Source organism: Simochromis diagramma, unplaced genomic scaffold (genome assembly GCF_900408965.1).
Source record: "Simochromis diagramma unplaced genomic scaffold, fSimDia1.1 OVJJ01000717.1, whole genome shotgun sequence".
NCBI lineage: Eukaryota > Metazoa > Chordata > Actinopteri > Cichliformes > Cichlidae > Simochromis > Simochromis diagramma.
The window spans coordinates 2,719,396-2,742,135 of NW_024387503.1; the positions used below are offsets into that span (position 1 = coordinate 2,719,396).

Genomic DNA, 22,740 nt, shown 5'->3' on the forward strand with positions numbered 1-22,740 from the left:
AGCGGCCCATATTAAAACTTGATGAGACAACAGGCGAGTGCAAGCTGAGCTCTAGTTTTAGTGGCTGACAAAGCGCAGAAAGTAAAAGGCAAAGGATTTCCATGGTCTGGCAAACTGACAAATTCAACCATCCCATTTTTGAGAGCGACTGATAAGTAGGTCATCCAACGTGTTTTTCATTTTAACCCTACACGTTGTCTATCATCTCCCCCGATACGAGAAACCTGTCAATACAATGTGAAACACTCACAAACCATCTGTTGGTCTTATCTGGGAGATGACTTTCAATAAGGTTGCTGTAAAGCCAACTCCCAAAAGTTAACAACCAAGATATTCCTGATCAAACAGAAACAGTTTTTATTATCTCAGAAGGGAAGAAGCAACTGGTCTGCACCAGGAAATGGCTGCTCGTGAACAGGTTCTCAGTCTTCCCTTTTCTGGAAGAAATAAATCAATTGTAGAACTAATTTAGAGAACCGTGTTTGGAGTAAGTTAATAACCAACTTGATAACAGAGACACAGGCGAGTACTTTGTTTTAAAACAAAGAAATGAGTAACCAAAGTCTAAACCCACAGAGGACAGAGACAGCATTAACTTTTTGACTAAGAAATATCTGCCCAAAACTAAGAAACTGCAGCTACTGTTTCACAAAGAGGAAGAAACTCATAAACATGTGAAAGCGTGGCGTTGTTGATGTTGCAAGTACAAAATAAAAGAAATGCTGCTTAACTGGCTCATACTGTACTCTTGTGAATGAAAGAACCAGCCTCGCACCAAAACAGCCTAACAATAAAAATGCTACTTATGCGAGAACAGCCTGCTCTGTGTTTTAAAGTGAAACTCTGTGTGTTTTACACCTAACATATGTTATTACGCTGTGTTCAAAACTTCAAGTTAACATAGATTACTTGTCTGCTGTTGTCGATTTGCTTGTGTGTAAATGAGAAAACCCATGGATCCATGTCTTTGTGTATTTCCCCCTCACCTGTCCATCCAGCATGTCTCCTCTTTGGATGCCTCCCGGCCTCTCCTCCGTGCTGTTGGTGCGCCTGATAGACAAACTGTGAGCCTTGCGCTTCTGCTTGGGGTGACGGGCAGCTGAAGCAGAGCCGCTGCTGCTTCCGCCCTCCACAGGCATCCCTCCTACCTCGTGGGTGGCCCTGCCCCCTGTTCACACCCTACCTGAGAAACAGGTAAACACTGGCTGGACTTTCTGGTTGGCTGGTTCAGGCTTTCAGTTATTGCCACCTGTCTGTCAGTGAAAAGAAAGGAAAATGCAGGTTTAGCCCCATTACATGAATTCTTTAAGGTAAAACAACTTAAATTCTAAATCCATTCAAAAATCCCAACAATTAAACTATGTGTTCACGTTATTCTTTTACACGGGGAAATAATAGATATAGACAGTGCATTTAGACCTTTTGTCCAATTAATAAAGAGTCCCGAGGTAAATGGTGTCGCCTGAATTTACAATAGACAGCCAGTAAAGCCTGAAAGACCCGATCATCTTCTAAATCGTACATTTCTTTGCCAGCAGACATTACCACATTAATTACAGGATGTTATTGAAGTTCTGCAGCGCTGTATGTCCGCTGCTTCCGTTATTATAGCGCAGTATGATAGTAAGCCAGAGGACAACGGGTAATAAATATAAGCCAACAGAAATTTTATAGGGCAGGCAATGATGTGTAATAAATATTAGCTCGCTCGTTATATATATGAGCGTGAAACTGAGACTGGAAACAGTAAAAACGCCTGAACGCGTCGATTCATAAAACAGTACGTCTATTAACTACCTATGAAAAATTAAAAGGTAATTTGACAGCATTTTGATATACAGGTACACGAAACAAGACGACACTCACCACTGTCATTACCTGACTGAATCTATACACGCCAAGCAGCCCGAGAAATTACTAGAGCTAAACGCTAGCACGAGCTAACTGCCACATATCAGCTTCCTCGCGGCATCTTAGACCAAACAGCGCACAGCAGCTAAAGGACACGACGGGTTATATCATCTCTAACGTCGCACGAGCTCGTGTACGCTAACAAGTTTGCATTTTTTGACAAGGCTGTGACTCATTAGTTTGGAAAATGGGTGATAAATTATAGTTTTATTACAAAAAGTATCAGAATTTTATTAGAAAATTTTGACACATGACGTATATTATTTGTGCACTCTACTTCCGTGTAACGTAGACCGTGTTTGCACTTTGTTAGCCAATGAGCTGTCACGCGGCTGGGAGGACAACGAATGAAAAACCGTGAGGTTAGTAACTGGAAGCGCTAGTCGTTCCGACAGACTGCGCCCTAAAACACCGTTGAAACACGGTAAAAGACGTGATTTGCAAACCGTAAAGAAAGTACAGCTTTCGTGAGTAATTGAATGCTTTGTCGCTTTCTCCGTAGCGTGTATATACAACAGCAGGTCCATACTTATGTTCAGTTGACAGAAGCCTGGGTGGCGCAGATGTGCTGTGCAGTGTGGTCTGATGGCGTGTTGACAGTCGGGGCTTGGAGGAAAACATGAAGCAGAGTCTACGGGAACGGAGCTGTTGGGTCGTTACCATTTTCAGCTTAGACCTTAAAGTTGTTTTATGCAATTGCATTTTAACTTGGAGTGTTTGGGGATTTGTACTTCACTTCTTGTTTGCTCCCTTATTCCTTTTATTTTGTGTGGCCACTATTAAAAATATGAGTTACCAGGTAGAATAAATGTTAGATGGATTCATTGCACCATCTTGTGGTACAACTTGGTATTGCCCTCCTTTCTTCACCTTCTCTAGATAGCTTTAGTAAACAGGTAAGGAAGGTTTTGACGATGAAAATTTAAAATAAGTAGCTTTAATGTTTTATTAATACATAACTACACTTGATTAATATAACGTAATTATACTTGTGTTTGCGTAAACTTTGGAGTAGTTTATTCCTATACAATGTTCCTAATATATATATATATATATATATATATATATATATATATATAATTTTTTTTTTTTTTTTTTTTTTTTTTTTTTAATTTATTTATTTATTTTTTAATCAAAGTTGCATCATCGAAATATGTCCTCCTCAAGTTCTTCGGGTTGCCTTTTAAAGATGGCTGTCTGCATATTTATTAGCATATATGCATAGTACACTTATGGAGAGGTGTAGCCACAGTTATAAAAGTGCAAAAATGTCTCTGTTAGATTGCAGAGGCAAAACAAGAGAGGCATTTTCCTGGGTGTAGAAGTGGATCACTAGCACAATAGCCTCATCACATTTTCATTTTATTTGTTTTGCCATTGTTGAGTGCCATGCTTTAAAGCTAGCTGTACACCTGGTGAATCACCTTGGTGAATCACTGGTTTCAAAGAGACATGAAAGATGCTTCCCAAAATCTGACCGTATCGGATCAGTGTCCTCCTGGTTACCGTGATTGTTGCAGAAGCAATCATGTGAATGATTAATGGAGCTTGAACTGCATTAACTTACCGGAAATATAGGTGTTTGAGAGTTTCACTACCGAATTGTATGAATTAGTGTAACTTACAGTCAAAACAGATCAGTAGAATTCAGTTGAAGGGACATAGTGGGCTTGATAAGCGAGCCTGCACCCTGTATTAAGTTCTATGGCTTTCCTATATGGATGTAACATGAACTGCACTTGATCTAAAACAGGAACCTTAATGCTAAAAAAAAATCGAGTGTTTGAACAGCACTCGATAGCCGAGCTCTCTCTCTCTCTCTCTTGTGTCATTGTAAATTAAATATATCTGAATTATAGAGTGGTGGTAATCTGGCAGAATAACCTTGTCAAGAAGCGTGATTTAACCTTCCGATCCCGACCCACTGCGATCCTGGCCGTTTTTTTACCGACAGCCACACCCCCGGTCCCCGTGATTGGTTTTCTGTTTCTCTCAGGCCATGGCGCGGGCTGTGTGGGCGGTCCTCCGGATGCTATCCAGGGAGGGAGCCGCTGTGCTGAAGTCAAACGCACCTTGTGCCACCACAGGAGCTTTACGGCGATCCAGACCTGCGTGCGCAGCTGTTACTACCTGCGGCAGAGCGATATCCAGGTAAGATGGAAGGACGTAGGTTTCTGAAACAGGCCCAAAATACTGAGTTTAAAAGCCAGCTAACGGTTAAGCTTATTAGCCGTAAACAGGAAGTAACGCTGTTTTTTGGGCTATTGATAGCTGAGTGCCGCAGCGCGTTTGTTTGTATCCTCCGGGTTATCACAGCTACCAACAAAACTCAGGCCAAATTCTGTCTAAAACAAAGTCTTGCTCTTGACATAGCTTTACATAAGGGTTAAAGAACACACTGTTATGGTCGTGGCTCAAATCCTCAGTATATTGTCGCCAGTACGGCATGCTTTATATGTTGTAGCAGGTGTATTTAGTAAACTTTTGTCTTAATATAAAAGCTACACAGAACTAGCAAGATACCAACGTTTCATGTGTTTCACTGTTTCAAAGAGGGTTTCTTGATCATTTCACGGAGTCTCTTGATTTTGGATTTTCAGTGTTATTGCTATACAATATTCCTTGAGTGTGAATATTGAATCCTAAACTTGGAATAAAACGCAAGGTCCACTTTCTAGAGCTTTCAGAAGCACCTCACAATAATCATTTTTTCATCTACTGTAAAACTACAGAAAAAAATACAACGGTGAAGCCTGTCATTCAAATGAAAAGTGCCATTTAAAAGCCAACACTGATAAATTGGTGAATCATGAACTGTTTGCTACCCTGTGCGCTGCAGTGAAGTCAGACACCTGCAGTCTGCAGCCAGAATGCCCGAAGTAACCACCGATCACCTGGATGAGAAGCAGGTGCAGCTTCTGTCCGAGATGTGCATCCTCATCGACGAGAACGACCTCAAGATCGGAGCGGACACGAAGAAAAACTGCCACCTCAACTCCAACATCGACAAAGGTGCCTGTCTTCCACATTAGGATCCACACAGATCCACACAGGTATTGTTCTGCATCACTCATTTCTATGCATGTTGTTTGTTCTTGCCAACAGGTTTGCTGCACAGAGCCTTCAGCGTCTTTATTTTCAACAGCGAGGAGAAGCTGCTTTTACAGCAGAGGTCTGACGCCAAAATCACTTTTCCAGGTCAGTCTCACTACTTTTAAATTCTCCTGCGGTCCCCTCAGAGGCTGCTTTATCGAGGCTAAGCAGTATTTATAGGTTTTAACAATCCTCTGTGTCTCTGTGTGTGTTTTTTGTGCAGGCTGCTTCACAAACACATGCTGTAGTCATCCTCTACACACAGACAGTGAGCTGGAGGAGAAGGATGCGTTGGGGGTGAGGAGAGCTGCTCAGAGGAGACTCGGCGCAGAGCTGGGTATTCCCATGGAGCAGGTGTGTGTTTCAGTTCCGACTTCTACCCACACTGGAAGAGGATTACTAAGGATTGTGGCAAATCTTCGCTTGTGTGTGTGATCTCGGCTTTCCTGTTTCTCCTCAGGTGACTCCAGATGAAATGACATACCTAACAAGAATCCATTACAAGGCCCAGTCCGATGGGGTTTGGGGAGAACATGAGATTGACTACATCCTTTTTGTGCAGAAGGTAGTGCTGTAGTATCTGTTAGATACAAGTGTATGCAGTGGATATAAATGGTGTGCATGACCCTCAAAGCTTTTCCCTTGTGTTACAACCTGCACAGTTCAGTTGAAAAACATTCAAATCTGTTATGGGAAAAATCTAAAAGACAAAAAATGGACAATAGGCTGCTTGCATAAGCATGCACACATTTAAACTAAAACTTTGTTGAAGCAACTTTTTATTTAATTACAGCATTTACCCTTTTTGGGTAAAAATCCATCAGCATGGCACATCTTGACTTGGATACATTTGCTCACTCTTCCTTGTAAAAGTGCTCCAGCTGTCAGATTGTGAGGTCATCTCCTGTGCAAAACTTTCACTAAAAGAAAATATTTCCTATCTTGATCTGGATATATGCTTGGGGTCATTGGAGGTGAAATTCCTCTTCATCTTCAGCTTTCAAGCAGATGACTGAAGGTTTTGAGCCATAAGCGACTGGTGTTCATAATTCCCTCCACCTCGACTAAAGCTCCAGTTCCAGCTGATAAAATTCAACTTCAAAGCATGATACCGCCACCACCATGGCTCACCATGGGGATGGTAACATGCTTTTGAGAGACTTTAGCATTTTTTTTTTTTTTTTTGCAAATTGTGCCTGGGCTTGGATGTCTTTCTTTGTCAGAGAAGGCTTCCGTCTTGAAACCCTGCCCCATAGTCCACACATATGACAACATCCTGTGTGTTGTCATATGTAGCACACAACCAGTACATGCCGAATATACCTGCACATCCTTCAGTATTGCTGTAGGTATCTTGGCAGCCTCCCTTATTGTACGTTTTTAATTATTCATATTTTTCCCCACAACAGATCTGTTTGTTTTTCAGATGAATTGTGCAGAGGTCAAAGTTCATGTTAATCGTGGGAAAAGATTTTAAATAATTTTTTGTGGTCTTGTTTTTTTTAACATCATAATAACCTGGCATTTTAACAGGGATGTGTACACTTTTATATCCACTGTACTCAGTGATTCTTGTTTTAACCTGAAAGGCTAAATCTACCTTACACAGTGTGCAGGCTTGATGTGACAGCTTCACTTCACCCGTGTAAATAACAAGCCTTGGCCCGAGTTTACCTCTGAGTACATGAGTTCTGTGGATTTAAAAGAATAGCTTCATTTAGGAATATGCTTCATGTACACAGGATGTAATCATTAAGCTCTTCAAACTAACTTGTGGTCACTCTGCAGGACACTGATGTGAGGTGGACCTGCCTCAGGTGAAACTGCTCTAATGAGTGTGTTTGTGACTGGCATGCAAAAATTAAAATGCGCATATATTAGGTGCATGTTAGCTCAGTGAGTCACTGACCACAATCATACAACTGAATATTATCACCTTAAATATTAAGGTGTTCTACAGATACAGTTACAATTCCATGATGATTTAAAGTTAAGCCCACATTAAACATGTCCAGTTTTTCCTATAATGAGGTCAGCGTATGTGCAAGTAATGGCTCATGACTCTGTATCATATAGAGAGCATCCCTAATGTGGTCTCAAAGGCATACAGCTCTGGGTATGAGCACAGAGGCCTCATGTTTACAAGGTGCAGACAATATGAGAGAGTACCGGCTTAGAGGAAGCAGGAATGGAGCAAAAAACATGATTACTCCTGAGCAAATTAACTTCACAGACAGCTGTTTTCATTTATCTTGATGTAGCGTGTATCTGGATTTCATTTGTCTGCGAGTCTGCCTTTTGTCTATTAGGATTGTCTTTGATGCATGACTTTCTTATGCCTCTCCACAGGACGTGGACTTGAATCCAGACCCCAATGAGATCAAAAGCCACTGTTATGTGAGCAAAGAGGAGCTGAAGGAGATGTTGGAGAAGGCCAAGCGCAAAGAACTGGAGATCACGCCCTGGTTCAGTCTCATTGCCGAGACCTTTCTCTTCACGTGGTGGGACAACCTGCAGAACCTCAAACAGTTCATGGATCACCACAAAATCCACCGCATGTAATTCTATCCAGGATCCGGCTCCTCTTTCAGCATTTTAAGCTCTTTGATTTATGCATAACTGACATAAAAATACAGTCGGCTGAGCTGCTGGAGAACTGAAAATAAACCTCCACTCAAGATGTGAGGTTTCCACTAGCTACTTTGGAGAAGGTGTAGAGCTTCAGCACTGTAACGCAAAGTAAAGAATGTCTTAGTCATGTGATCTATAAGGTGATTTATGTAGGTTTGTAGCACTGAGATGCATCCATCTTCACTGTAGATCAGACGTTTGCTGTAGTGCTCACGTGTCATCTTTCAGGCAGTAGTTCGGATAAGCTGGGTTCACAGCCTGAGCAGAAGGTGATGTTAGCAGGAAATGTGACACTAAATAAGAACAGCTCCACAAAGGCAGCAACCTATTTTTATATAATAATGTGAAGTGCCTGATTATAGGTCGTTAGCCTGAGGGGATTAGTATCTCTAAGTCACAACTGCTATCACTCTGCATTGTTGACAGTGACATCAGTGAACAAGCTGTATCTTTGTACACTTTTACACAATAAAGTATTTGTGTGAACTTTGCACGAGCATTTATTTTTGAATTTTAGATTCAATTGATTCACTAATAGCTGAATAATACCTTGATTTTTGTGGTAATAATTTCGGTAAGTTGTACATCTTATATCAAGTCAAGCTTTTTGAAACCAGACCTCAACTGAGAGGCCAAGCGAGAGATTATACGGTGGTGATTTGGCAATATCATGGGAGGTCTGCCCTTAACCCTTGTGTGGTGTTCATATTTTTGTTACTCAGCCAGTGTTCATGGGTCTGGTGGACCCGCTAGAGTTTTGGCTTTCCAAATTAACACTATCAAACAATTTTATGTTAAATTACTCAACAGATGTTTACTTCATCCCAATTACAAACCATATGAACAGCAAACATGGTTAATTTTTTCCCTTTACCTTTGTTAGATCACATTTATGAATTAATGTGCTTCTCGTTTTATTTTTTGGGTTTTTTTTATAAAATGTTATAAAAAAAATAAATCAGTTGTAATCAAGTGGAGTGAGTGGAAAGACACAACACATTTACACGTGAAGCAATATGTTTCACAACTAAATGGGATCAGCTGCTCATCAATGGTGACATTAGGCCCAGGGATGTAAAACAGGGGCAGGTGGTGCACACACTTATCCCACACTGTCCTGATGGCAGCTAGCTTGTCTCACTGCCGTTGAGCTGGTCTGTCGTCTCGGTTATCAAAACGGATAATCCTGGAAATTTTGTGGAAGTTTTCCAGAGACATTGATTCACTGAAAGGTTCTTGCCGGTTTCTGCATGCCACAGGGATTCTGTGGATTCCCCTTTGAACCTGAAAACTCCTGCAAGGATAAGAACCCCAAAGTAGGCCTTTGGGGTTCTTAGATGAATTTGGTCTATCTCCTTCCACCTCTCTCCAAAAACACACCGTCCTTCTAGATTACTGCAATCCAGAATAATTTTCTGGATGGAATCTGGGATGAAAAGCTCAAATGAAGACTTGATGTCCTGCACATGAGTAACTGTCAGCCGTGTTGGCCCTGGCTTATCACAGTAACAGCTCTGTAGGGTGGCTCATTTCTTGGGCAAGAAGACCATTCAATTTCACCAGTTATTGACATCCATATTTCTTCACTTGCTGTCTGGTGGGCTTGTTCTGGTCCTGGAGCTGGCAGCAGATGGGGTACTCGTCTTCGTTTTGTTACTAAATGGTGCTCAACCTCATCCTCTTCTTCAAAGTCACTGTCAGACTCTGAATTTTCAGAAATGTGAAATATTCTGAAACCTCTTTGTCAACATCATCATCCGAAGCTCCTCTCTCCTCCAAAATCAATTGGATGGCCTTCGCAGCAGATAATCTTTTGCCATCTTGATCAGTTGTGATAAAGAACCACACTGGCAAAGTCTTTTTTATAGTATTATGCCCCTAATTTGCAGGTGGGACACGGTATAAGAAAATAAAATTTGGATCCCTCAAGAAAGAGGGTAAAATGTGTGGGAATGTAAGAGCAGACGGTGTTGGTAGTTGAATTTTCAACAATGTTGCAACTTTGTGCGCGAGCAGGAGGGGAAGAAAACACTATCAGCAGCACCAGAAAGGAGGAAGACAGAGTGTGGGAACACAGGACCTGCACTTTCAACACTTTTATTAGACCTGGGTCCAGTGGACCCGAACACCTTGTATGTAATGTAAATGCGTGGGGGGAGGTACAGTATGAGGTCATTGAAAATTAGTTCGGATTTATGTTCTTCACAGAAAATAAGCCAAAGCCAATGAATTTCAGGTTGAAAAAATAATTAATTGTTTAATTTTTCTTTTGAGGAAAACTGAAAACGGGTCTCACAGACCCGAACACCATACAAGGGTTAAGTATACTTTGCTTTATCGTTTCTTTGCCTCACGGGGGGAATGTAACTCACAAAATGAACATATTATTCATTAAGACTTAAATCTAGAGAAAGTTGATATGTGAATTTTTTTTTTTTTAGCTGAAATCTTGTAATTGGTGATTCTTGAATCATATTTACTTTGTGGACAGAAAAACACCTTCGTAGACTGTCTGGGGTCACTTTTCTTAATGTGGAACTTTTGTGGAATATTTCAACACTGAATTATCTGCTTTTAGTTTAGTATTTAACAACTGAAAACATTATGGCAACACTGAGAAGACAAATCATTAGGAGTGTGTTGCCATCTTAGTCCTCTTTCTGTAGGAAAACTTCAAAAAGCTGACTCAGTTCTTGTCTGAGGTACAGACCAGGAATAACGGAAATACGATCCTCCCACCCACCCACCAGGGAATCGCTCCCAGCTGTAGGTTCACCTCCTCCTGCTGAACTCAAAGAGCAGCAAAAAAACAGTCTAATGTAGCATCACTCAATATTTCTGTGATTCTTTAAATAGGCTTAAAAGATGATTCTTATAACTTTATTCTACAAAACACCTAAACTCCTCCGCATGGTGAGAAGTTACATTCAAACTCTTAAAGAGAAGCAGCAGGTAACGCATAGCTCCGAAATCCTCACCACACAGGAAGTGGTGACAGAGGTAGTTCCCTGCATCCTGCAGCTGGAGCTTCCTCCTCGCCCTCTCTTGAGCATGGCCTCCTAGAGTCTGAGCAACTCTGCACCAGCGTCACAAAGGCCATACAGACACTCATTATAAGCTCTAAATTGGGTGGGGGGAAAAGCATGAATCTTAAACTGGAACTGAAGAAAAATGATAAAAGATATTGAAAATAAACTCAAGCTGAATAGCACGATGTCTTGGCTTGAATGGTTTTTCTAAGTTTTGTTTTTGTACAGAGGAACATTCACATGAGACATAACAAGAAAGACAGGACTGTAAAGCTGTAAAGGACAGAATAGATGGGGCATCGACAGCTAGGTACTGACGTGCAATCAATGGAAAATTGATAGCAATAAACTTTATCCTGATATAGATGTTCAGCTGCAAACAAACAGAAACACGGACACATTTGCATTTATATGTATATACATGAATACATTCTCAAATATAAACATACATATGTGCCTGTGCACACGCACACACCCTGCATTTATGAACATATTTCTTCAGTATACACATGTATACTGTGGGCATTAGAAAGAATGCATTTTCAGGGCACTTCCGCACTGGCTTTAGTTTGCAGAGTTGAAAGCCTCGTCTGTCTTTTAAATACCGTACATGACTGTATCCACAAATCCTTACACTCAAGACCAGCAGAGTGGATCAACATCCTAAACTAAGCTGTGGAATTAACATAACATTAACATTAGTAGCAACAGAAATGGCTTCAACTTTACTGTGTGCATGAGAAATAAACAGTTTCTAGTTCTTTGCAAGGGTTAAATGACGTTCTGATTTAATTTGTTTGAATAAAATAGGCTTTATTTGCATGCTTAATGCACAATGAAGGCACAGTTCCCACTTCTTTCAGACCACAAAGCAGATGAAACGTGATACATTTGTTTCATTGTAAAACCATATAAAAACAAAAAGGTAAAAACAAACGAAAAAAAACATACATGTACATGACTAGGACCTGACCCATTTATCACCCGAACAATGTTAGCTGTTTGCCAATCCTTCAGTATCAGGTAAAGAAGTTACGGTAGATATGCCCTTGAAACATGCAGCTCCCCTGTTGGCAGCACGTATGTTTGGAAAGCCACAAAACAAGCAAAGGTGGGCAGAGTAAACAAGGTAAGAGAAGAAAAAACAAAAGAGTCTGCCTATATATCAAAGTATCAGATTATTAAACTCACCAAATATCGTTATCGATCTTAAAAACTACTGTATCAGTCAGACTCCATATATGACTAACGATCAGTCCTGAGTTTGGTTTCTACTGTGCCAGCATGTTTAATACTGATTTATGTTCCTCTTAGTTGTTGGTCCAGTTGAAGAAATGATCCCGTGGTAACTTTGCTAATCTTCATCCAAGTGATAAAGTATCCTAAATGTAGCTGACACAAAACTAGAAACTGGCATTATACATTCCAGTTATCACAACATCATTTCAGAATAATACTCTGGGTTTGGCATTTCATTCTAACTAAACAGAATAATATAATGTTTTGCTATAAATGTGCAATAATGCCACAGCTTTTAGAAGAAGCTCCACGTGCCAAAAACAACAAGAATAAACATGTGGTATGATGCTATCAAAAGATAATCTTTATTATTTTACATTTTACCTCCATCCATCCATTTTTTCCCCGCTTATCTGGGGCCGGCTCGTGGGGGCAGCAGCCTAAGCAGAGAAGCCCAGAACTCCCTATTCTACATTTTACCTAATTTTTATAATTTGCTTCTGGAGCCAACAAACACGCATTAAAAAAAATTAATCACACTGCTTTGCAGTGTTTTATCTTGTAAATCTGAATATCCTGTTATTCAGTAAATATTACATTAACACTAAAGCCCTAAATCCTAGTGTGGGTTATCTTGCAGTTGCTTTAGAATTCACTGTAATCTCAAAAGCACCAAGCCTGTTTTAGCATCTAAAAGCAATAACAGATTATTAACCGAGGAGAGTGATTGTGTAGGATGTGTTTTCTATTATCTCAGTGTGGTGATTGCATAATGTGAGGAAGCTATGAGGTGATCTATAGTTGCTGGAGATGAGATGAGTCTGCTACACAGTGCCTGCAGGGTTGGTTGCAGGGTTGGAGTTGGGTGGACTCAGTTTCATGGTATTAAAAAAATCCACCAGCTGACCTGGTACTTCAGCCAGCACGGTCTTTGCCAGCGCTTCCTTCGGTGCCTGAAGAGCAAAAAGAGTCAAGTCAAAAACAGTGAAGAGGAAAATAATTCTACATGTTTTTAACTGATTCCTTGCACGAGTATTGAACACAGCAAGGAGAGAGTGATGGAAATGAAGAGAGCTTAAAGGAAAATTCCACACACTTTAATAAACATTGGATTTCAGATGTTATCTTGACACTTTCTGAGGCTGTAATTATGTCAAACTCCAGCAGAGATGATTATACTTTTGAGGCCGGTGGTAGGCTAACATTAATCAAAACTCCTGGACCGATCAAAGATGTGCTCAACTGCTTATCACTTTAACAACAAAGTGCCGCTTTAACAGCGTTACGTAAATAGAGGAATTTTCCTTTAATATAAGTCAGAGTGCCACCAGTGCCTTTAACCAGAGCCACAGATCCTCAGTCAGACAGTACGACAGACTTTGTTGTACCAGACTGATGATGAATCGCATGCAGTGATTCATTGCTGCAGTTTTTCGTGCAGGTGAAGGAGAAGTTAGATGAAAGCAGGGTTTATGACTTAATATTTCTGAGGTACCCCTATGAAGGACTAGGATCTTGGGGAGGCTTCAGTTTCAATGAACTGAAGAAGGAGGTCACTTGCTGAGGTAACTCGGCCAATACGCTTTGGGCAAGAGCCTGGCTGGGCGCCTGAAAAGAAATGGATAAAAACAAAGCAAAGAGATAAGCTAAAGCTGTTTCCACACATGCACTGTAGCTCTGCATGTTTCCAGACATTACACAGGTTGTGGTAATGCATCTGTCAGTCTCAGTCAGACTGGACATTAAACGGCCGTCAGCCTCCCAGCTCTCTTTTAACAACGCACTCATGTGGGAAGAGCCCATGAAACCTCCTCTCCTACACCAAACAGCATATTTCACTGGCATGAAATGTAAGGCTCCAGTGAGGCAGCCCATAGAGTGGACTACACGAAGCAGAGACCCAGCATTAGCACACCCAAGTTGGGACTTACATGGTGTAAGTGTGGGTTTGCCCCGCCTACACAACCCCACAGTTCACTCACACTTTCCCACTGTGGGCCCACATGGGCATTGTTCTTGGGATGTGGAAAATGTGAGAAGGGACATTCTCTGGTTGTCCTAACATGTTTCCCGCAACATTTCATGTGTGAAAACAGCTTAGATGATTTTTAGGCTGAGGCGCAGGCAATCCCTCACTTTGGATATATATGATTAACTGGTATTGGCTCGAGAAACACTCTGCTCCGTTTAGTTTGTAATTTTAATGTCAGCTTAGAAAAAAACAAAAAAAACAAAGTACATGCAATGTGGACAGAAAAATCAGGGGGGCACCCAAAGCTAACAGCATCCAGAAACCTGGTACATATAGATATATAACAAAAACTTGATGTTTTTACTGTCACTTACATTTTGAAACTGCCTGAATGGTACAAACTGGACAATGTCTCTCATGGCAGCCTCGCCAGTGAGAGAGCGCAAACGACCATCGTCTCCATCCAGGAACTCCATGGCACTGAAGTCCGCCCCTCCGACCCCGACGATGATGATAGACATGGGCAGGCGAGATGCGTTGACGATAGCGTTGCGCGTCTCGTCCATGTCCGTGATCACTCCATCAGTGATGATCAGCAGAACAAAATATTGCTACAAGAAGACAACAACAACAAAAACACAACTATTACAGCAACATGTAAGCAAGAAGCTTTTGAATCCTCATCAAAACTCTGATATTTGCTCAGTTCTACTGCTTAGTGCCCCTCGAGCATCAGAAAGCCCCATCCCCTGTTATCCTGTAGCTTTGATTAAGCTATTATCAAATCACCTGCTTCAATGTGAAGATTATACAACCATACACTGACAGGACTGCCCGAACCAAATGTTTACTGAGAGTATAAATGAGGTAGTGAATTCATAACCCACTTTTTTCTTATTAACAGGACAGCATATGTGGCCATGATGTAAGATTAATTATTTTCCCAAATACAGTATCCAATAATGGCTCACAAATTCCAAGAGATATTGCAAACACTTGCAGTTTTTTAGTTTTGGATTTGGGATGTACAAAAAACATTTTTGAGTTTGCTCGCTCCAAAAGCAAATGTTTTTGCAAGGTTTTCAAGTTGAGTGCTAAGACTTTAACACACTATGATCTTACTAGAACCGATGACTAAACATATGAATTTGTAGACTGCACTACTCATGACATTACTAATATCTCTTACTCTTCAGTGCAGGCTCATATCCCATGTGGAATATTGCAAATGTTCACAGAGATGTAGAGTAAAAGGTAACTTACTAGGCTCATATCCTTCTACTCCATAATGTTATTCTTGGACTTTGCCAGAGTCGCTTTGCATTATTCACAGCATAGAACAACCCCTATTTATCTTATACCAGCCCTTGGTGCAGTCCCTCAGTTCATCCACTGGGTGGGGTTGTATGCTAAGCATGCATCAATCTCTTATTTTGTCAATTGTAGAGGATCCACGTGTTAAAGCATTAAATTAAATTTCAAATATGAAACTGAAAGCCCTTGCCTACAGTGAGTGAGCTGAAGAGGTGAAATACTCACAGCTGCAGTGGTCTGCTGGAGGGCTTGCTTTGCAAAGCAGGCCACGTGGTTGATAATCGGGGAGAAATTGGTGGGGCCGTACAGTTTGACTTGAGGCAGGCAGCTTCTGTAGGCTTCAACCACACCTTCAACACCTACACACACCCATACAGACACCATTGATTAAACACACTACAAACTGAGAACTACAGTGTACTAGGGTGCATGTGTATAGTAAGTAATGAAACATCAGCTCCAGTGCATTTATCTGTAAACACACCTGCACAAAATGGATTTGATGGGTTGAAATTGAGCGGAAACTCATGGGAAACCTGTAACACAATAGATTATAACAGAGAAAAATCAGCAAATTAGAGCAAACATCACAGGTTCACAGTGTGATCTAACAATGTCAAAGCACAATCTACAGTATGGTAACAAACAAAAAACTGTCTTATGTGGTGTGGAAATGTCTCATTTCATATAAACAGAAGCTTTACCTGCCATGTGGGTGGAATCTGGGCTCCAAAGCCAAATGCAGGAAACATCTTATCACTAAACATGAAAGACAAACCAAAAGCTTATTTGAATTATGAGCCATAGATTGCATTGCCAATAAGTTGATACAGTTATCAGCCAAGTTAAATGAGTCCCTATCATACAACTCTACTTAAGTAGCTTTAAATATCTCATAGTTTACACTAATAATACCAGGTATGTGAAATATATTCCTACCTGTCATAGTCCTGGATGACATTACCCACTGACCAGATTGCAGTGAGATACTCATTAACACCCTGGGGACTAATGTAATGCAGAGACTGGGGTGACCGAGGATCCCCGTTGGAACCTGTGAAGTCAACGGCCACCTATTGGCAAACATACAGGTGAAGCTATAGAAAACCTTACTGCAAAGATGAATGAATGAAAACGGGAAAGAAACAGAGAAGACGAGACTCACAGTGAAGTTAATCTGACAGCCTCCCATAATATAATCCAAGAAGGTATACTCCTTCACCACCTGGAACAAGTATACTGGTCATCAAGTCAGTTTAAATAGCAAAAAGCAAAAACAAAACAACAACAAAAATCAGTATCACACCTGGCAAAGCTTTACGCTCACAACACCAGAGTTCTTGTAGCCTTTCTTCTTCTGTTTCTTTTTACTGTTGATGCATTCAAACTCTGCCTGCAAGAATAAAACCACAGTAAAGGCCACATTCTGTTGCAATGTCAGAGACCAAAGGGCAGTTTTAGCCATCAACTCAAACACAGTGCAGAAATGTTTGAGCTGCCCACATATTGCAGTACTCTCATACCGGAGAAGTGTGTGAGGCTTCTTGGAAGCGTTTCATTGTCGTCTCAAAGACTCCAATAAGATCATGTGACCCGTCATTGTCGTAGTCGTAACACTCAACCTGAAAACGGGCAAAAACATTTGGTCGTGATCGAGTTAAACTGGAGGGGAAAAGTAATAAATAACCAGACTTTGCTAAGAATACTTTCTCTATGGAAATGGGATTATTCTCAGTAACTAGGAGGGCTCCGAATAAAAACTAAAAATATCCACAGTGTTGGATGCCATTATAGACAAATGAGAAAAGGTTTGGTGAAGTTCCTCTCTGCAGACAAACAAAACAGAAGAAACAAACAACATGCAAAGGTAACACTCAAATGAACACTTTGTACTCCACGTGTTCTTGAAGAGAGGCGGACAGTAAAATGACTGGACTTGTATGTGTTGCTTTTCACGAATGGTAAACTTGATAAAAGTGGCGAGCACCTTGCAGAGACCCCGCCTTGTTCCCAATCTGCTCCTTTCACGCACACATCACACAGGAAACGATGGAGAGATGTAAAAATACAAATACTTTGATTCACAAATAACTCACTTGTCCTCTATGGTGGGAAAGTGCTTCCTTCCTGACATGTTTGCTTCAGAGGTTAAAAAAAAATATCATCAAGCTAATTTGTAACACGCTAGTTACTTTGTATGTTTTGAAGTACCACTTACTCCGACAGCTCTAAAGCAGAACAGTGAATTTGAACTCAACAAGAAAAATCGGAGTGATTGTAGGTGCCCAGTGGATTGAAATCATTTACTTACTTTTATTGGCTTCTCCATGTCTCCTCCACAGAGAGACTGCAGAGGGATTCGAAACGGCCTCCATGTTGGATTCAAGTTGTTCTTCACCACCTGAGAAAAACAGTTCATCACAATCAGATACTGCAGAATACTACAAGTCCAGTCGGTCTGGTTTAGTCAACATGTCACTGGAGAAAATGTCAAATATGCTCCTTTTATCTCATCTGTGGTTTGTTGATGCTGTGTCACCAACTGGTAGGCGGCCCACCTAATAACAACAACGCAAAAACTACAGCTACAGTTTGTCATCCAACAAAGGAAATTTTAGTATCAGACATACAGAGAGTTCTTGATCAGGTGCTGGGGAGCACCACATGGAGGAGAAAAAATGTTTTTTCCCCTCTGGAGCTTATTTGGTCTCAAACAGGAGCCCAGTCCTTCCAAGAAAGAAAAGCTATAAATACACCCTCACACTTGGATCAAAACCGGTTTTCAGTATTTGAGAAACAAAGCACAGGCTTAAGTTAATGCCATGACTCACTGAACAACAACAATATAGAGTCTGGAGCCTGACTCTAAAACAGAGTCAACCCCCTTCTCAAAATGCCAAACTTCAAAATTTAAATTAACAGGTTTACAACCTGGTATGGAAAACTGTTTGTATCAGGCTCTCTAGCTTTTATAATCACTCACCTGTTTGGTTAAGACTTAAAGTTAGGGTGTGGCCTCTTTGACAGGTAGATGAGAAGAGACAGCCTAAAGCCATCTGCTACGCCTCACCTCCACCAAATCCAGTCACTAAACTAGAGTGTTCTGCTGTTAGCGCCTTATGGAACATTGTAATTGTATTATCAGATAAATAATACATCCTGTTGTGAGGTACACACTGCCAAGAGAGAGATGTATGTAATTCACTGATAATTAGCAGCTATGTGTGTCTGAGCAGTTGCTAACTAAGCTAGTGTTAGCTAATAATAATTGTGCAAAAGCTGTGTTTAACAGTTACACTATCAGAAGTTCCTCTTTTCACCCTGAATATTGAGGGTGAAGAGAAAAATCACTGTTCCTCCATCAGAGAAAAGTTAGAGATAAGGAGAAACTTTGGTCTTCTGCAGATAGTTTTTCGCCATGACTGCCATAATTGATGGGTCATTGCTTTACTTCCCATATCGTTCTTCATGATTTCATCCACCTTGATGAGATTCCCAGTTTCAGACACACTGAAGCATCCGCCAGCATAATATTCCCACCACCATGTTTCACTGTGGAGATGATGATGATCTTTGGGTTGTACGCCTCTCCATTCTTTCTCCAATCATAAGAATATTGAATTGATACTTCTCGCTGTAGCTCTTGACACTCAGAAATGCTGTGATAACTTTGCACATCCATCTCCTCCTCTGTGAGCATCAACAATTCTTTTCTCAAGTCTAAACTGATTGCTTTCATTTTTGGCATGACGCTTTCTCCAGTGACAGCTCAAACCTCTCCTGATGTTTTTATAGTATGTGTAAATTTAAAGATAGTCTTCCCCTCTTCATTTTACAACCTCTGAACATTAAATAGCTAAATCACATCATTGCACAGCAATGGTCTGTGCTACAGCTCAATGAAAAGGTCCGTTTATCAGGGTACTAATAATATTGACCCCGGTCATTTTTCTGGAGTAATTTTGTTATTGTGCGCAAATAGAAATAATGTGTCTTCTAAATATATTAGTTTTCTTTAGAAGTAGGGCTGTTCGATATAACGATATATATCAGATGACGATATAAAAACGTCTATCGTTTCATTTTACGCTATCGTTTGTTTCGTGGTGTCGCAAAATAAACTGTTTACGGCAATATTGTTTCATCGTTTTGATGGTCACTGTAGTGGCTATATTAATTCCTTAAAGTTCTCTCTTTCTCTTAATATAACTACACTATGGACAGACAAGCGCCTGTTTTTATGCGTTATGGTTAGCAACAACTGTGTATCTAGTTACAACTTTTAGTTCTGTTATTTGGTATCTTTTGGATAGGCAGGAGCAGTGTAAAAGCTTTGTGTTCACCTCTGTTCTGTGAGCCAGCTGCCAGCCTGTTTCTGTCTGTTTGTAGAACTCCAGGTAGGGGTCGGACTTTCCAAACAAATCCTGTGTACGAAAATGAATAAAGGGAATGAGGTCAATAATACCTAAAAATGAAAGAATGAATTTAAGTTTTGACACTGTATCAGCCATACCTTGTTGTCTAGTTTTCTTGCTGCCACTTCAAAATTCACCACCCTATTGTCTTTTATTTCCTCTGCATTGATCTATAACACAATTAAAGATAAATGACTGAGACAAAAGCAAAACAACACCATCCAACTGTTTATCTGCAGCTTTCTGCATCACTCACTGTGATGGTCCCTTTCCCTGCTGGCGATTTGTTCTTCAACACAAGCGGTCGGGTCAGTTTCTTACTAGATACAACCTAAAAGCAAGCAAAAAAGAGACAAGATAAATAAGACAAGAGAATAAATGAGTAATACACAGCAGCCTGCAGACCATTAAGCAAATGACAAATCGGGCATAATGAACACATGAGGTCACATTACACTGATAAGAGTCGAACCAGCAACTGCTTATCAGGGATGTTAATGCTTCATCTGCAACATGGTAACACTGTAGTGTCCTCTTACAGCAAAGTATAAGTCCTACCAGTTTTGCATCTGCAAAATCTTGTTTACTTCATTTAACAGAAATGAATTCTGAAATTTTGAACACTGAAAACCTTCAGCCTTACAGAAAGAGGAAAAGAGAAGGAAACCTTACTTGGCCCAGGGTGCATTCTAGTTCACCCAGGAAGTCATCGTCAGTCAGGTCAATTGTCTTGTTGTCAATGTCATAAACTCCAAACTTCAGCTTTTGCACTATTTCAAAGTAGTAGTCAACGACAAACTTCTTTGCAAACTTTGGGCTGAGACAATTCTGGACTTTCTCTGTGCGACCCACCTGTTAGAAAAGATTGCATCAGTTAGTCAGAGAGAAATTAGTGCTGTGAACTCTTCACAAAGCAGTAGTTTGTATTGAGACACACAGTGAGGAAACAGGAAATGGAAACTATCCCTTCAGGGGGCTTTTAACACTGTTAACAATTAACACTGAACTGTAGCTTTTCTCCTACTACAGTGATATAACCGATTGCACCTAGAGAACATGTGGGCTTTCCAATATCCTGTCTTATCAACTTTACAGTGTAGGGAGAGACTTTTAGGAATCTATCTGTTCCTTTCAAAGTTAGTATGGAATACAGGCTCATGATGGTGGGTTTGACACTCAAATCATTTAGACCTGCTAAACACACTGACCTCATACCACTGAGAATCAGAGCTGTTCATTAACAGGACACACAGGGGGTCTGACTTTGAGCCGACGTCTTTGTCCAGGAGGTTCTCACAGGACACAGTCAGCTCCACCTTGGTTACACACTGGGCAGCCATGTCTGACTGGTAATAAACTGGGAAGACAACAACATAGAGATGTTAAAAAACACACACATTGCACTACGCAGTACTATGAGCCCTGATTTAACAGTAAGTGGCTGTGGTAATGTTTAGTGAAGATCGTCCTGAAATACTGACATTTTTGCGTTTGTTTACGTAGGTATACAATTGTGACGCTACTGTTAGCCCTCCCAGCCTCCCTCTAAACGAAACCATTCGTGCAGCTAGGCAGTGATGTTGTTCTAACACACAGACGGGTTTGTTTTGTTTTTTGTTTTCGGGAGGATTTTTTTGCTTCGACATTACGTTTAACTATTAGCGGTCTAATGTTACACTACATTAGGGGTGCTAACGTTACACTATCCCGTTATGACTAAGGTAGCCAATGAATTCACTTATGTACAATGCTTCTCTGCTGCACAGTGTCTTGGAAAATGTGACAACCATTAATGCCGTGCAGTGGGTGTGGAGCAGAAAAGCTAAAGAGCACTTTAAAAAAAAAGACTGCTCGTAGGCTCACAGGGCTAATAAACTGACAACTAACTAGGTTAGCTGGTATACCACGTCAACTTCCGCAAAATTAGTAATAGCTAGTTTAAATTCAGGCTTACCTTTGAAAGTGTGAGACGCGTTATGGGACTCAAGGAAAGAAAATATTGGCTACTATAACCGACACTGGTAACACTCCCTTGGCACAGTGCTCTTGTAAGGAAAAGTAGCTCCCGTCCGCTTCGAAAGCACGAAACCACGCCCACCAGTTTAAACGAATAGGGGCGTCACCAGGAATCTGTGTGTGCGGGTGGCTGGGTGGGGGGCTAAGGGCAAGAGGGGGATATATGATCAATCTGATATAAAACCAGTGTAAACTACTTTAAACTCGAGTAAAGCCAAAAAACAAAACACTGGGTACAGTTTTCAAACTCATATGCAGTATTTTGTCCTGCTAATGATCTATTACGTGAAAAGTGGAGCTGCACAAGAGTTTAAACATACTTTAGTGTTGGATAATGGTTTTGCAAAATATGGGGAAAAAAACTCTCACTTTTTACTTCAGCAGTGGCGGATCTAGAAAATTTTACATTGGGGGTGGCAAAGGAGGGGCAAGAGGTCTCGGCAGGGTGGCACATCTTCAGTGATGTATGTGTAAATGGAGTCAACAAAATATCCACAAAAATGCTTTAAAAATATTAATTGCATCATTACCTCTTCTAAGGAAACACAGACAATTGCACAAGCAAAATAATTCCAAGAAGACCTCCTTCCAAGGTTCCAGGAATGTCACAAACTGGATGGGCACTCTCTGCCATTTGCTTTGTTTCTTTCAAGAAGTCGTATTGTATGGCACATCTCAGTTTGTAAGTCTTGCAATTCAGAGTCATATATGGAGAAATGATCTCACCTATCTATAATGGGAAGGAATATAGAGACTGTAAAGGCATCTTTGCTGTTGACATTTGTTTTCTGTCCAAATGTAGATAAGACTAAGACTATCAGACAGTCTGCTAGATGTTTGTTTTGGTCTTTTTGATTTGGCAATGGTAGAAAGATGGCAACTACTGCATGTTTCAGTGGCTATACGCCACAGCTCATCAAAGCTCTCCTCTTTGAGGCAGTCTTCAAACGTCTGTCGGAGGCTTCATTAAGGTCAGCTGCTTTGGCAGGGTCCACATTTATTGACTGGAGCTTCTCAGACAAAATCTTTGTTTCACGTAGAAATTTTCTGAAGACCATAAGGAGTCCCGTGGAGTCAGTCTGAGAGCGTAATCCTCTTGCATCTATAGCATTTTGTGGAT

At 40.7% G+C, this 22,740-nt stretch overlaps 3 protein-coding genes across 10 annotated transcripts in view; 1 reads left to right on the forward strand and 2 right to left on the reverse strand.

Moving 5' to 3' along the window:
- Nucleotides 1-2,633, reverse strand: part of LOC120725729 (WD repeat-containing protein 37-like) — a 24,004-nt gene extending 21,371 nt beyond the window's left edge. For 2 of the 5 annotated variants that reach the window (XM_040018721.1, XM_040018717.1), the window contains exons 1-2: nt 1,867-2,089; nt 987-1,253 (exon numbers count right to left, since the gene is read on the reverse strand). In XM_040018721.1, coding sequence (XP_039874655.1) covers nt 987-1,139 — 153 coding nt within the window. In that variant the 5' untranslated portion in view covers nt 1,140-1,253; nt 1,867-2,089. Of the gene's footprint in view, nt 1-986; nt 1,254-1,866; nt 2,090-2,440 lie in introns of those variants that run through there. The other 3 variants (XM_040018718.1, XM_040018719.1, XM_040018722.1) reach the window with 3 other exon arrangements.
- On the forward strand, nt 2,244-8,126 carry idi1 (isopentenyl-diphosphate delta isomerase 1). Of its 3 annotated transcripts, none has more exons than XM_040018723.1 (7): nt 2,244-2,273; nt 3,908-4,062; nt 4,751-4,923; nt 5,017-5,109; nt 5,228-5,358; nt 5,465-5,569; nt 7,354-8,126. In XM_040018723.1, exons 1-7 carry the CDS (start codon nt 2,259-2,261, stop codon nt 7,564-7,566), a joined length of 885 nt encoding a protein of 294 aa, XP_039874657.1. In that variant the 5' UTR covers nt 2,244-2,258; the 3' UTR covers nt 7,567-8,126. The 3 variants fall into 3 exon arrangements, with proteins under 3 accessions (XP_039874657.1, XP_039874659.1, XP_039874658.1); XM_040018725.1 differs by having other exon boundaries at nt 2,261-2,335; XM_040018724.1 differs by having other exon boundaries at nt 2,269-2,378.
- Nucleotides 8,127-11,451: 3,325 nt separating this feature from the next.
- LOC120725738 (copine-3-like) lies at nt 11,452-21,692 on the reverse strand. 2 transcript variants are annotated; one of them, XM_040018753.1, is made up of 17 exons: nt 21,559-21,692; nt 20,813-20,961; nt 20,277-20,456; nt 19,861-19,935; nt 19,703-19,774; nt 19,533-19,613; nt 17,501-17,590; nt 16,713-16,811; nt 16,496-16,582; nt 16,355-16,414; nt 16,129-16,262; nt 15,894-15,948; nt 15,674-15,725; nt 15,415-15,548; nt 14,250-14,486; nt 13,399-13,511; nt 12,744-12,856 (listed from the first exon to the last, which is right to left on the reverse strand). In XM_040018753.1, the coding sequence occupies exons 2-16, from the start codon at nt 20,942-20,944 to the stop codon at nt 13,401-13,403; spliced, it is 1,599 nt and encodes a 532-aa protein (XP_039874687.1). In that variant the 5' UTR covers nt 20,945-20,961; nt 21,559-21,692; the 3' UTR covers nt 12,744-12,856; nt 13,399-13,400. The 2 variants fall into 2 exon arrangements, with proteins under 2 accessions (XP_039874686.1, XP_039874687.1); XM_040018752.1 differs by lacking the exon at nt 13,399-13,511 and having other exon boundaries at nt 11,452-12,856.
- Between the last annotated feature and the right edge of the window lie 1,048 nt (nt 21,693-22,740).

Bases quoted from the DNA above. Each gene is read 5' to 3' on its own strand.
- idi1 (XM_040018723.1), top strand. The intron at 4,924-5,016 runs GTGCCTGTCTTC...TCTTGCCAACAG, and splicing joins CAACTCCAACATCGACAAAG to GTTTGCTGCACAGAGCCTTC. The intron at 5,359-5,464 runs GTGTGTGTTTCA...GTTTCTCCTCAG, and splicing joins TGGGTATTCCCATGGAGCAG to GTGACTCCAGATGAAATGAC.
- LOC120725738 (XM_040018752.1), bottom strand. From the start codon at position 20,944: ATGGCTGCCCAGTGTGTAACCAAGGTGGAGCTGACTGTGTCCTGTGAG. The intron at 15,549-15,673 runs GTGTGTTTACAG...GGGTGTGTGTAG, and splicing joins ATCAAATCCATTTTGTGCAG to GTGTTGAAGGTGTGGTTGAA. The intron at 14,487-15,414 runs GTGAGTATTTCA...GTCTTCTTGTAG, and splicing joins TCCAGCAGACCACTGCAGCT to CAATATTTTGTTCTGCTGAT.